The sequence below is a fragment of the Argentina silus genome (genome assembly GCF_951799395.1).
Source record: "Argentina silus genome assembly, chromosome: 10".
NCBI lineage: Eukaryota > Metazoa > Chordata > Actinopteri > Argentiniformes > Argentinidae > Argentina > Argentina silus.
In genome coordinates this window covers 3,424,602-3,437,101 of record NC_139664.1, presented here as the reverse complement: position 1 = coordinate 3,437,101, position 12,500 = coordinate 3,424,602, and the positions used below count along the sequence as shown (strand labels likewise).

Below are 12,500 nucleotides of genomic sequence, written 5' to 3'. Positions count from 1 at the left end.
GCACACACACACACACACACACACACACACTGGCTCTCACACCCACTTTCCCTCCCTGTCCCTCTCACTCTCACATCCTTCTCTCTCTCTCGCTTCCCTGTTGCCCTCCGTCAGTGGAGGCTCTTTCTCTCCATGCCCCCTCCCTGGTTTTAGTCTCTCTCTCTCTCTCTCTCTCTCTCTCTCTCTCTCTCTCTCTCTGCTCACCTCTTTCCACCTCTCTGCTTCAGCATCGATACGCTTCCGCGTCTGTCAGTTTCCTCTGCTCTCTCACACACACACACACACACACACACACACAGTCCCTTTGATAGCCCTCATTAAGCCCTGTCTGTCTGTCTGTCTGTCTGTCTGTTTGTCTGTCTATCTGTCTGAGTCACAGGACCGCAGGGTGCTATAGAGGGTGTCTGTCCATCTGTACAGTGCTACTGTACCTATCAGCTGCACACAGGCAGACACAGACAGATCTGCCTTTGACCAGGCATGTGTGAGCTGTCCTCCATGGGCCCATACAGTACCTTCGTTTCGCATGGCCCTCTGCTGGAATGTGTCACATACTGTAGTCTATTGGAGTTTGATGGGGATTCTTTTTCCTGCGTCAGACCGCTGTGTGTGTGTGTGTGTGTGTGTGTGTGTACAATAGCTTGTGTACCTGCGAGTTACAGAACATGCTCCCCCCTCTTCTCCTCTGTGGGTTTTATGATATTGATATTATTAGGCTATGGTGTTAGGATTTATTATTATTATGATTATTATTATTATTATTATTATAAAGGCTATGGTGTGAAGGATCCACCGCCCTTGTCCCTGGTCTTTCATCTCCCCTCTGTCTTTCTCCTGAAGGTTGTTTTGACTACAGTTGGGTCAAAGGTCTAAATATAACACCTCTCTCTCTATCTCCCTCCCTCCCTCCCTCCCTCCCTCCCAGGGCTGGCTGTGCGAGCTGCTGCGCTGGAAGGAGGACCCGTCCCCGGAGAACCGCACGCTGTGGGAGAACCTGTCCATGATCCGCCGCTTCCTGAGCCTGGCCCAGGTGGAGCGCGACGCCATCTACGAGCAGGAGAGCAGCGCCGGGCAGCAGCAGCATCACTCAGACAGGCCCCCACACATGATGCACGTGCCCACTGACCCCATGCAGGTGAGGAGAGGGACACACTCACTCACTCTCTCACACACACACACACACACACACACACACACACTCACACTCACACACACCCACTCACCCACTCACACTCACACACACTCTCTCTGTCACACACACACTCACTCACTCACTCACTCACTCACACACACACTCTCTCTCACACTCTCACTGTCACTCACTCACACTCTCTCACACACACACACACACACACACACAAACACTCTCTCACACTCTCACTGTCACACACACACACACTCATTCACACACGCACACACACACATATATGCAGATGTACACGCTCATTCAGACGCACACACATACATACATACACACACACACACACACACACACACACACACACACAAATACCAACTCTGATGTATTTGCCCACAGACCCCAACTCTGATGTATATGTCCACAGACCCGATGCAGGTGAGAGCAAGAAACGCACTTGCCCATACAGTACACAGATGTGAATGCACATGTTTTCTACTGTATGATGCATACCCACTGTACTCACAAACAAATTAAGAAACCCTCATATTGCATCTCAGATTAATTGCAAATTTCTTCCTACTATTTAGATTATGTAATTTCAAGTAAACAACCACTATTATTTCATATTTTTTCCCCAGTAACTCAGTTATCTGAAGCTCATAATAACCAGCAGTAAGGAGACGTTTTCATAAAGGAGCTCTATTAATCACAAGCACAGTAATAGTCAACATTTCTACTTTTAATGAAAGCCCCCTTTAAATATATCATTAGCTTTAACTTATGAAATAGATTTTCTTTTAGAGACATCTGGCGAATGACGGTCAAAAATCTAAAAAATAAAATAATAAATCGTGACTCACTTAACTTAATTAAACAGAAATACTTATATTTAAAATAGACGGCTGAGTGGCAGCCGAATCATTGATCAGTTCTTTTGTTACTAAGGAACATATGGCCCTAATGTAAAAATAAGATAATCACACATTACTAATGAAGCCTTCCTATCAGATCTAAAAAGTGAACATTTTGTGCATTGAAATAGTTACACAAGGCCTAACTTTTGATGAAATAGAAATGATTTGCCTCCAAGTTCCATTTGGTGTCTTAGTGGCTCTCTCTAGCATTATACTGTACATAAGAGAAGGTTTTTGTTTTTGTTTTAACCTCTGTTAAACAAGGTCAGTCCATTGAGATAAAAAAAAAAAAAAAAAGCGTTTCTCAGAGACGTATTAATAGCAATTGCAACTCAGTGAAGTACAGATGTAGCATGTGTTCTCATTGCTTAACCTGCCCTCATAATGGCTCCCCTACATATAGATAGATTTTACTACTGTAGAATGGGATCATTCAGTACAGCTGTGCAGCTGGCTGATAAGCTATCTGTAAAGTGCTGTGTTTTCTAAACTTCATTATGAAATGGACAATCCGAGTAGGTCTGACTCAGGAAAAAAAATAACACTGTTTGTTTGGTCAATAGGGACCACGAGTTGCCCACTCAACCCCCTCTCCAACCAAACAATGAGACATTTTAGGAGTAACGTGTCATGTGTTTACACTAACGGGATACTGGCGGCAAAGCAAAGCCATCGATAGCGTTCTCACACCATGGCAATCAGTGGAGATCGCCACATGAATTGTACACACATTGAGTTTGTTTATCGCTGTCTTGCAATAGCGTTTGAATGCGGCCAGATAAGCTCTACAGTAGCAACTAGAATGCCTTTTTTCCATGTGAAAGCTGTGTAGGAGTAAGTGTGTGTGTGTGTGGTGTGTGTGTGTGCGCGCGCACACGTGAGCATGTGCGTGTCTGTGTATGTGTACTGCTGTTACCTCTGCCCCCACAATGAGAAACACAATCTAAAAAAACATAAATCTGGAGAACTGATTACATTCAATAAAATATTACATGGAAATTCCTCCAGCGAAGCGCCTGTTCTATACACAGTGGGCCCATTTTTCTACAAAACTCAATTGATTTTAATGAAAGGCCTTATTAAGCCGCCGATAAGTGTTCGCTGATAACATCCCCGTCTCTTGTTCTTCCCCCTCTCTCTTGCCACAGTCTCAGCCTCATCATCCACCCCAGCCACAACAGCACCACCAGCCCCCCATGTCCCTCCAGCACCCCACCCAGCCTCCGCTCTCTCAGCAGCCCATGCATCAGCAGCAGCACCAGCCCATGGGCCCCCGACTCCCCCCGCGCCAGCCCACCACCGCGTCTCCGGCCGAGACAGAGGACGAGGGTGTCCGCGGCGGGGCCACCAAGACCCGCCCCAGCGGGGGCAAGATCTCCCTGGAGGCCCTGGGCATCCTCCAGAGCTTCATCCAGGACGTGGGGCTGTACCCGGACGAGGAGGCCATTCACACGCTCTCGGCCCAGTTGGACCTGCCCAAGCTCACCATCATCAAGTTCTTCCAGAACCAGCGCTTCTACGTCAATCACCCGGCCAAGCCGCCCAAGGAGCCCAGCAACAATACCACCACCGCCAACAACAACAACAACACCACCAGCAGCAGCAGGAGCAGCCCGGCTTTCGAGGAGGACTTGTCGGACTTCAGGGAGGGCAGCGAGATACTGAAGGAGCTGGAGGAGAGCGCGCAGAACAACAGCGCCATTTTCTCCATCAAGATCGAGGAGCACCTGGCCCGCGCAGAGGCCCGCGCCGAGGCCCACTCGGAGTCCGAGCACGAGGCGAAAGAGTAGAGCGAAAGCTAACGTGCTAACGCAGTCGGAACACTGTGCTAAAAAGAGTCGGGTGTTTTTATGCACCCGAGACTGAATGCTATGCTAACGGGGGTGGTGCTCTGGATAGTGCAGTGCATCGGCTGCGAAAAGAGTAGTGTTTTTATCAATGCAGAGTCTGGACTCTATGCGTAACAGGTAGTGTTTATATATCAATTGCAGACTGAAAGGCTACGCGACGCTGGTGTTCTCACACTGGAAACCCCATTTCCATAGACTCAGTAATACGAAGAGTATTACGTTTTCTGATTTTGTAAAACTTGTATTATTGACTGTAAAGACTGATGCATCATTTAAATAACCTGCACAAAAAAAATTTATTCTAAGTATGTTGCCGTGGATATTTGCTGACTGCACTTGATGTCTGTTGTTTTACACTGATTTCCTTTCTTTATGAGCTACTGATTAAAAAAAAAAGTCCCCCTGGAGTTTGATAGGACTTTGATAGGTGTTTACGTATGTGGTGTTAACTGGATTTTTAAAATGCATATGAAATCGAGGACCAAGTGGATGACAAGGCCTTAATGATGAGGTACTAAGTCTGGAGCCTGCTGGCAGATTAGTTATTCTTTTAAAAAGCGAAAAACGTGATTACTGATCACTCAAACTCTGGAACGCAAACACACTCGAGCTGCATCGCCGAGAATAGCTCAATCTTTACATATTATTTGTTAGGAAGAAATATAAATATATATATAGACATATATTAACTGTAAAAAAAGAAATACAGTCTTAAAGAAACTATGCCAACAAATGCCTTGTACTATATGGCACTGCCGATGTTAGATTATTTTGCGAAACCTTTGTCACTGTAACTTTCTGAATCGCCACACAGTTTAAAATGTGAATCACAACCTCTGTTTTTTTGTTGTCCTACATTATTTATTTGCAGTTCATGGAGTGTTTCTGATGTAATTACTTTTTTTGGAAAGTTTATGTTACATAGCGCTTTTTAATTTCACTGATCCTTTTCTATTTATAAATGTAATTTTGATGGGCAGTAAAAACAAGAAGTGTCTTAACGTTTTAAATGGAAAATGTGCTTTAAAGGTTGCCTATAAAAAGTGCTGTATGTCAAGCAACTCATGCTACAAGCTTCACAATTAATGTTGTATGCAATTTTTACTATCATGCAAATAAGCCTAGGTAAATAACTAACCTATAGAACACCTTAGAAAGAAAAACATATGCAATCTGTGTGAAAATCAATGTCTGCAATGTGTCTTCCTTTGGTTAACAATCCAATTCAAAGCTATTCCTGTATAAATATTCTGTATAAAAAAAGTGTTTCTTTTTTATGAGTTTATTTCAATGAGAACACCAGTTATTTTGTTACAACTGACTGTTTTATAAGTGTTTCTCGGTTTCTTTATGCAGAAATGTTCTAACTAGGAGTGGTTATTGATTGTTAATGACACAATTAAACTGTTTGTATTGTACCCCAGATTCTTGGCATTAATATGACCAGACTCATTATACCCGAAGAGAGTTTAACTTAACGTAATAAACTAAAACATTGTTTGGAAATAGCAGTACACAATACAGTACGCAAACAAAAGTATATTTCGGAACAAATACGTGAATTATTTAGATGCAAGCACAACACGAAATATGTATTTGTTGTTATTGTAAATATCAAATTTTATGAATTATTGTCTATTGTAAATATTTGAATTTTTGTGAGCAAGTGCATTGAAAATGTTCACAACATACCTGTATAAAATTGCACCTTTCCATTCCTTTTAAAACTGTACCATGCGCTCAAATGCATTTCCACGTTTCTTGCTCAGTATCTCTGAGGTACATGTGAGAATTTCAATAAATACATGTCGGGTTTTGATACCTGTGACTAACTAAGCCCTCTACAGGGAGATAACGTGTAAAGACAACACAGGTGTCCTGACCCTTCCCTGAACCCTAAGTGAACTCAGGTGTTTGTTCCACATGGCAATTACAGTACTCTCACCTGTTAACACCCTCAGATACTTGCCAGCCAGTCTGAGTTGGTTTCCCTCAATGTTTTGCTCTTTTTTTCTCAAAATAAAGGCCAGAGTGTAACATTGCGTGTGTTTGAAGGTAACAGTGAAACATGCAGTACAAAAGCGGGAAACACATTCAGAGACGGGGATTCTGAGGGGATTCTTTAGTTACTATTGAAAGGGGGGGGGGGGGTCGCAGTTCCCTATACACTGTACATACTGTATGCCTCAAAACAGGGAAGTGCACAGCCTTATGGAAGGGCAGGTGCTTTCCCAAAAACGGGCACAATGGGGGGGGTGCGATGAGATGTAAAAAAAAAAAAATTAAAATAAACACCATCAAGGAGGGCACTTGGTGGTGTGGTTGGCAGGGCAAAGGGGCAGGATTTTTGCTCCCTTTCTCCCGCCCTGTGCACGTCCCTGCCTCAGAGAGTCAGTGTGTCTGTGAAGACATCACTACTGTACATTTGTACTCCACACAGATGTTGGTAGGGCAGCTATCCCACATCCTGACAAAAAGATAATTTGGACCATTTGGATCATCGCATACAGGACCACACAATGATATTCAGTGATAGCTGTCTACAGGTTACCTCAAGTTATCTCTTGACATCCAAACAGAGATAGAACCTCACATCCTCAACATGTGTCTAACCAATCCAACGCTGTTACCTACCTATTCTCCCACTTCATCCTCACTGTTGTTGACTGAGGGATCTATGTGTTTGTCTCAGCTCCAGAGTGTTTGTTTGTTTTCTATTATGGAGGCAGTAGGCAGATGCCTAATACTTCTCCACACTGACAGTGGGGGAGAGCTTGGGCAGGAAGCTCCCGCACCGTGAGAGATGTCAAGTATCCTCACGGGCGGCCGTAGGCGAGGGAGCTGGGAGAGGCAACAGAACCCTCAGTCCTTTATTGACAGACGTCAACCCTTCGCCTTCCTAACTCACTCACTGCTTCATGAAATGAAAATAACACTGCGTCATTTCTTACGCACATTCCAATATAGACACCTTGCCAGTGTACTTTGTTCACATCTCAGTACAGAGATTCTGATGAGTCAGTGCCCCTCATTACCATTAGGCATCCACTTACAGTATGCTAGCTACGTTAGCATTTGGTAGGATAATGGAAATGCAGTATACTGTAAGCAAACACATGGAATAAGGTTTAGCCCCAGTAGTTAGTTAGTTAGTAGTTCAGAGTAGTCACCTGAACACCTGTTTTGAATTAAAGGTTTTGTCCCCAAATAAGGGGTCAATGATTTGCTGATGCACTATTAGCTACAGGTATACCCACATCTTAAAGCTCCCATCGGGCTTAATCAGTCAGTGACTGACAGAGCTCGCTAATCCCGTCACGTGGTTCGGTCTCCCATTACTGTTTTTTTTGCACAGTGAGACCAGCAAAGAATACCTTGTTGCCATCACGGAGCAGTCAGTGTGAGCACAGTTGTGTCTAAATGGAAGATGATCATCTATCAACACACCGTTTACACACCAAGCCATGCATGTGCTGTATTTAAAGGCCTGGTGGTGCTGATTTATCGGCCAATGCCGTGGTAAAGTTTCTGCAACGTTTACCTCCAGATTAATAGAGATGTTATACTCAGGTTGCTACACAACAAACGGCAGGTCTGCCTTGTGCAGGGGAGTCCTCGGTGTCTACCCACAAACCCATGGGACTGCGCAATAAATCAAACAGGAAATGCAGCAGAAAGCCTAATAAAGTTATTCTAATGATAGCGATCTCTGCGGAATCGCCCGGCGTAAATCAGGAAGTTCTCCTTCTTCTGCCGAGTATTAGAATCAAGTGGGTTTTTTTTTTTCCAGAAGTGAAGGAGCAGAAACAGAAGGTTATGGGGTGTGGGAATTAATAACATTTATCACCATGCTGCTTTCTCCTGTGCTTTCTTGCCCTTTGCCTCCCAGGTTTGAACCCGCCAAGATTATACAAGGACCAGCTCAGGGGGATTGAGGCATCTTTCTCAACACATTAATTTGAGCATCATCACACTCACATGAATATGCATGGAAATTCGTAGAAAAGTGGCACAAGGCCCCATATTATCATAATTAATTTTATTATCATGTTTTAATGTTCTTTTCAGTATGCTGCTAAACATGTTTTCAGTGAGATGGTATTGCTAAAGACTTAGTGAAGCACGGTGAAGGACTTAATAAGTGGAATACAGCGACGTCTAGAACTTTCCCACTAAAAAGAGCACAAATTAGTTAATTTTTCCGGGGACAACACAAACGTACTGTATGATCTAGTGTCATTGTTCAGGTATAAATTGGCATCTAGTGGTCTTTTCTATGATTGATTCCAGTCAAGATATTTGAGACAGACATGCTGTATCTCCCTGGCCTCTATTGCTCCCTGCTCCAAGACAAAACAATCTTTGTCTGAAAAGGACAGCAGTCATAACAACACAACCATGTCTCCACTCTGAAGAGAGACACCTTTGTGTTTATAGTTTATGTTTGTTGAGCTAGATGTTGTGGAATGGGAAGGTAGATGCAGCGCATCAAAGGAACTGCAGTTTGCCTTCAAAGACTAGACAAAAACAAGGTTTAAAAGGGGAGCTGTCATGTGTGACAGATTTCAGTTGAGGCATAACTGAAGGACCGAAGTTTTGATGCACACTCCCGCCGGTCTCCACAGCTCAAATGGCACAGTATTCAAGACTGTCTGACGTCTACAATATTAAACCAACAGAGTCCAAACTTTGTACATCACCCGTGTATGTACTGTATACTGTCATGTCTCCAACTGCCTTTTGTCTCCAAGCCAAAATTGAAATGTTGCCCAGCAACTGCACAGTGGAAGGACCTGCTGTAGCCAACCATTTCTATAGGAGTCTTTTGACAACACATTATGAATACTCTGCTTGCAATTGTTAACTTAAACCTATGTTTAATGTACAGTGTACCCAAGTACAGATTCTGTGGTGACATGTCCCTTTAAGAAGATAATTAGTGGTCAGCAGGGTGTGTAGTGTCCCCAGTTCATGGCGGTGGGAGAGTGAATCTGCTCTCTTCTCTAAAGGCAGAGAACCACACAGTACTTCCTGTACTCCCAGGGAGGGAGACAATTACACTCAACAACAACATCCTCCCCATTTACTGAGTCCATGGTCTGTTGTTCATTCTCTAGAAATGTAGCTGGAGTGGCCTCTTGTTATTTGAAGTACTCATTGAACCCATTTTCCTTTTTTAAACCTGTCTACGCGCTTTCATTTTAAAGCAATAACTCATCGATGAACAACACCACTCAACTGTAGCCACTCGTTTCAATGGCTCCACTTAGGCAATGACCAAAACAGACTCAACACAACAAGTCACATCATGTTTCCCAGCCACTGGTTCGTTATTGGACTGGAAAGTTGCTCAACACTTGTCTGGTGAATCATGATTAATTTTATTCATGATTTAGCTTATTTTGTAAACCAACATTGACATTGACAGTATGGTGCATTGGGGACTTACTTTGGTTACCTGGGAGAAGAGTAGATGTGACAGACCTGAAAACTGTCTGTTTCAAGTAATGACTGTGTGTGTGTAGCAAGGGAGGCTGGTGGAGGTAGAAATCGGAGGACAGGCTCATTGTAATGCATGGAACGGAATGAGGAATGATATCAAACACATGTGTTTGATACCGTTCCTCATTCCGCTTCATTCATTACAATGAGCCTGTCCTCCGATTTCTACCCCCACCGGCCTCCACTGATCTACAGCATGTGAGTGAGGTGATTTGTGGATACGTTATTCAGATACTCCTCTCCCCTGAACATAATTGCACAGTGACAGATGGGAAATGGAAGAATGCACATATTATACAGCAAGTATAGAATACGTGTCTATGGTTTTCAAACAGAACTCAACTCACATTGAGCCCTGAAGTGGTTCTGACACCAGACAAGACTCCCCACAGCTTCTTCAAAATTTCTCTAGCGTGACATCCAACCCATACTGTATACGTAATATTAAAACCACACCTTTTTTTGGATCCAATTCTCGAACCATACATTACCTATCAATGAACAGGTGGAAGTGATGCAGTGCCATTTGTGGACCCACCTCTTCCAGATTAGCAAGATGCTGGCAGAGGAAGCCTTATGAAGCCTTGTGAAGCCTTGTGAAGCCTTATGAAGCCTTATGAAGCCTTGTGAAGCCTTGTGAAGCCTTGTGAAGCCTTATGAAGCCTTGTGAAGCCTTGTGAAGCCTTATGAAGCCTTGTGAAGCCTTGTGAAGCCTTATGAAGCCTTGTGAAGCCTTATGAAGCCTTGTGAAGCCTTATGAAGCCTTGTGAAGCCTTGTGAAGCCTTGTGGAAGCCTTCAGCATTACTGTTCTTCTTAGTACCCACACTGGGAAAATAAAAAAAAAGAAAATGGTAAAGAGGAGGAAGAAGCAGTTAAATTGCCTAAACAGCTGTGGAGGGGATGAATAACTCGTTAGCTCTGTGCATTTGAAGTCATCAAATCCCGAACCTCCTCACCTACCCCTCATTTGCAAAAGGGACAGGAGTGAGGTGCTAATTAACGTGATAAAGAGAACAAATCTGATGGAAGCGAATTCTTTCTTTTTTTTTTTTTTTTTGTGGGTAGGGGGTTTGGGGGGTGGGGTGGGGTGGGGTGGAGGCGGGTGGGGTGGAGGAGGGGGTGGGGATCCACTGTTACATCTGTATTCTCAAACACTCAGGGAAGGTGTTACTTTCATGTTTAATTAATTAAGCATTCTCTTTAACTGTATCTCGACAAATACGAGCCAATTAGAAACAGAGGAGAAATGTTTACTGCTAATTAATGGTTGATTTCAAGAGGGGAAAAAGTGAAATGTGAAAAGTACAGCCTCTGTATGTTACCATCAGCGAGCACAGAAGTTCAGACGAGGAGCCACACGTACGCAGGCTGGATGCTCAGTTCAACTCAGCCGTGTTGACGTACTGTACTCACTAACAACAAGCTCTGGACCCTATTACTTCTACTGCAGTAGGTCAGTGCTGTCAACTTTATCATCACTTAAATGGATCCTGGTCATGTCAGCATTATTTTTCAGGGTAAGAGAAGGGAAGTGTCATTCTGATGGAGAGCGAGTATGCAGGACAAAGCAGCGGACAGAGGAGAAATGACAACCAGTAAAAACACTAACATTGTGAGTCAGACACCAACTATCAGACAGTACTGTTAGCATCAGATTTAAATGACTCTAACTTATGTATTGTCTGACACATGATCAGGCCTGTGAGGTGCACCTGACCTTTTAATTTGCAACAGAGCCCCTTGTGGTCTGTCAGTATATTGCAGGACAGATCAGGACAGGGTTGTGAATACGGAAGTCTGCATTTCTGTGTTAGGTTGCCTAGCAGTATGAGGGAGAGGCGTATAAGCTATGTGAGTATCAGCAGTAAAAAGAGATATCATTTGTGCCACCAGATCAAATTGTGACGTTTTGCACCCTTTATTAGCTTTTCAAACAACAATAAAGCGGTCATCCTGCCACTTCTTTTGGCAAACAGCTGAGGGATGGGGCTGGGTAACCACTCTCAAATTCATAGACAGCTATGGATGCAAGGACTGACCATCCATAAGATCAACATGATCATTTTTACCATGATTTGAAGCTATACAGTCTTTGTTTACTTTTACAACATTGTTTACAAACAATGGAGTAAAACAAGCTTATATTTTGGGTTCTGATGGGGTAAAACAGTTGAACTAAGCTCATGAGGCAATTATAAGTTATATTCTTCAAGAATCAATGGCTGTACACTGTATCATCAATTCAAAGGGTAGAACAGTTATGTACCAATCCCAGATTGCTCCTTTAAAGGGTCTTTGTTGACACTATCGATGACTGAAGGATATTAAGGCATTTGACCTGGTTGGTCTACAGTGGGTTTCCAATCAAGTGTTCAACGATGGGAAAAAAATACTTTGTTTATTTCCTTCCAAAACAAAGAGGAGGGCTTGTTTATATCCTTATGGCTTTCAGATATAAATACATCCATTCGAATGAAGACCTTTATATAAAGTTCTATTATTTCTAATGGAAAAAACCCCATTTCAGAATGAGAGCAGAAGTCAACCAGTTCTTCCCAGAAATGATCATTCTCCTTTATAGATGTTACACCCCTCATTTCATTCTCCTTTATACATTGTACATTATATACTTTAAACAGTAATACACACATTACACATAACAACAACAACAACAATAATAATAATAATAATAATAATAACAATAATAATACAATAATATAATAGTGTCCATGGCAACCATTACATTTCCCTAACCAGAAAGTTCTAGGTGCTTCTATTGGACAAACAGTAGTAAAGTAGACTATTATCTGTTTCGCCGTTTTCAGACACCCCATGACACCCCAGACACCCCATGTCCTGCGATTCACACTTTGGCTCAAACACAAACAAAAAGTCTCACACAAGCTTCACACAAAATAGCATCAGCATCACCCCATGACAGGATATTGTCTGATAATACAAGCCTGACCTCAACATACACTCAAATTCACAGCATTGAGTTCCCCAACCCGATTTCAGTAATGCCATAAAAACCGCCTTTTGTGCTTCGACATTTCCTACTATTGAAACCGCCGCTGAATTATCTTTCTCCA

The 12,500-nt window shown here is 43.0% G+C and overlaps 1 protein-coding gene across 10 annotated transcripts in view; it reads left to right on the top strand.

Moving 5' to 3' along the window:
- Positions 1 to 5,947, top strand: part of satb1b (SATB homeobox 1b) — a 51,675-nt gene extending 45,728 nt beyond the window's left edge. For 7 of the 10 annotated variants that reach the window (XM_083678785.1, XM_083678791.1, XM_083678790.1 and 4 more), the window contains 3 exons: positions 926 to 1,135; positions 1,538 to 1,576; positions 3,204 to 5,947. In XM_083678785.1, the coding sequence (XP_083534911.1) occupies positions 926 to 1,135; positions 1,538 to 1,576; positions 3,204 to 3,845 (891 nt within the window). In that variant the 3' untranslated portion in view covers positions 3,846 to 5,947. The remainder of the gene's footprint in view (positions 1 to 925; positions 1,136 to 1,537; positions 1,577 to 3,203) is intronic. The other 3 variants (XM_083678793.1, XM_083678792.1, XM_083678788.1) reach the window with 1 other exon arrangement.
- The last annotated feature ends 6,553 nt before the right edge of the window (positions 5,948 to 12,500 follow it).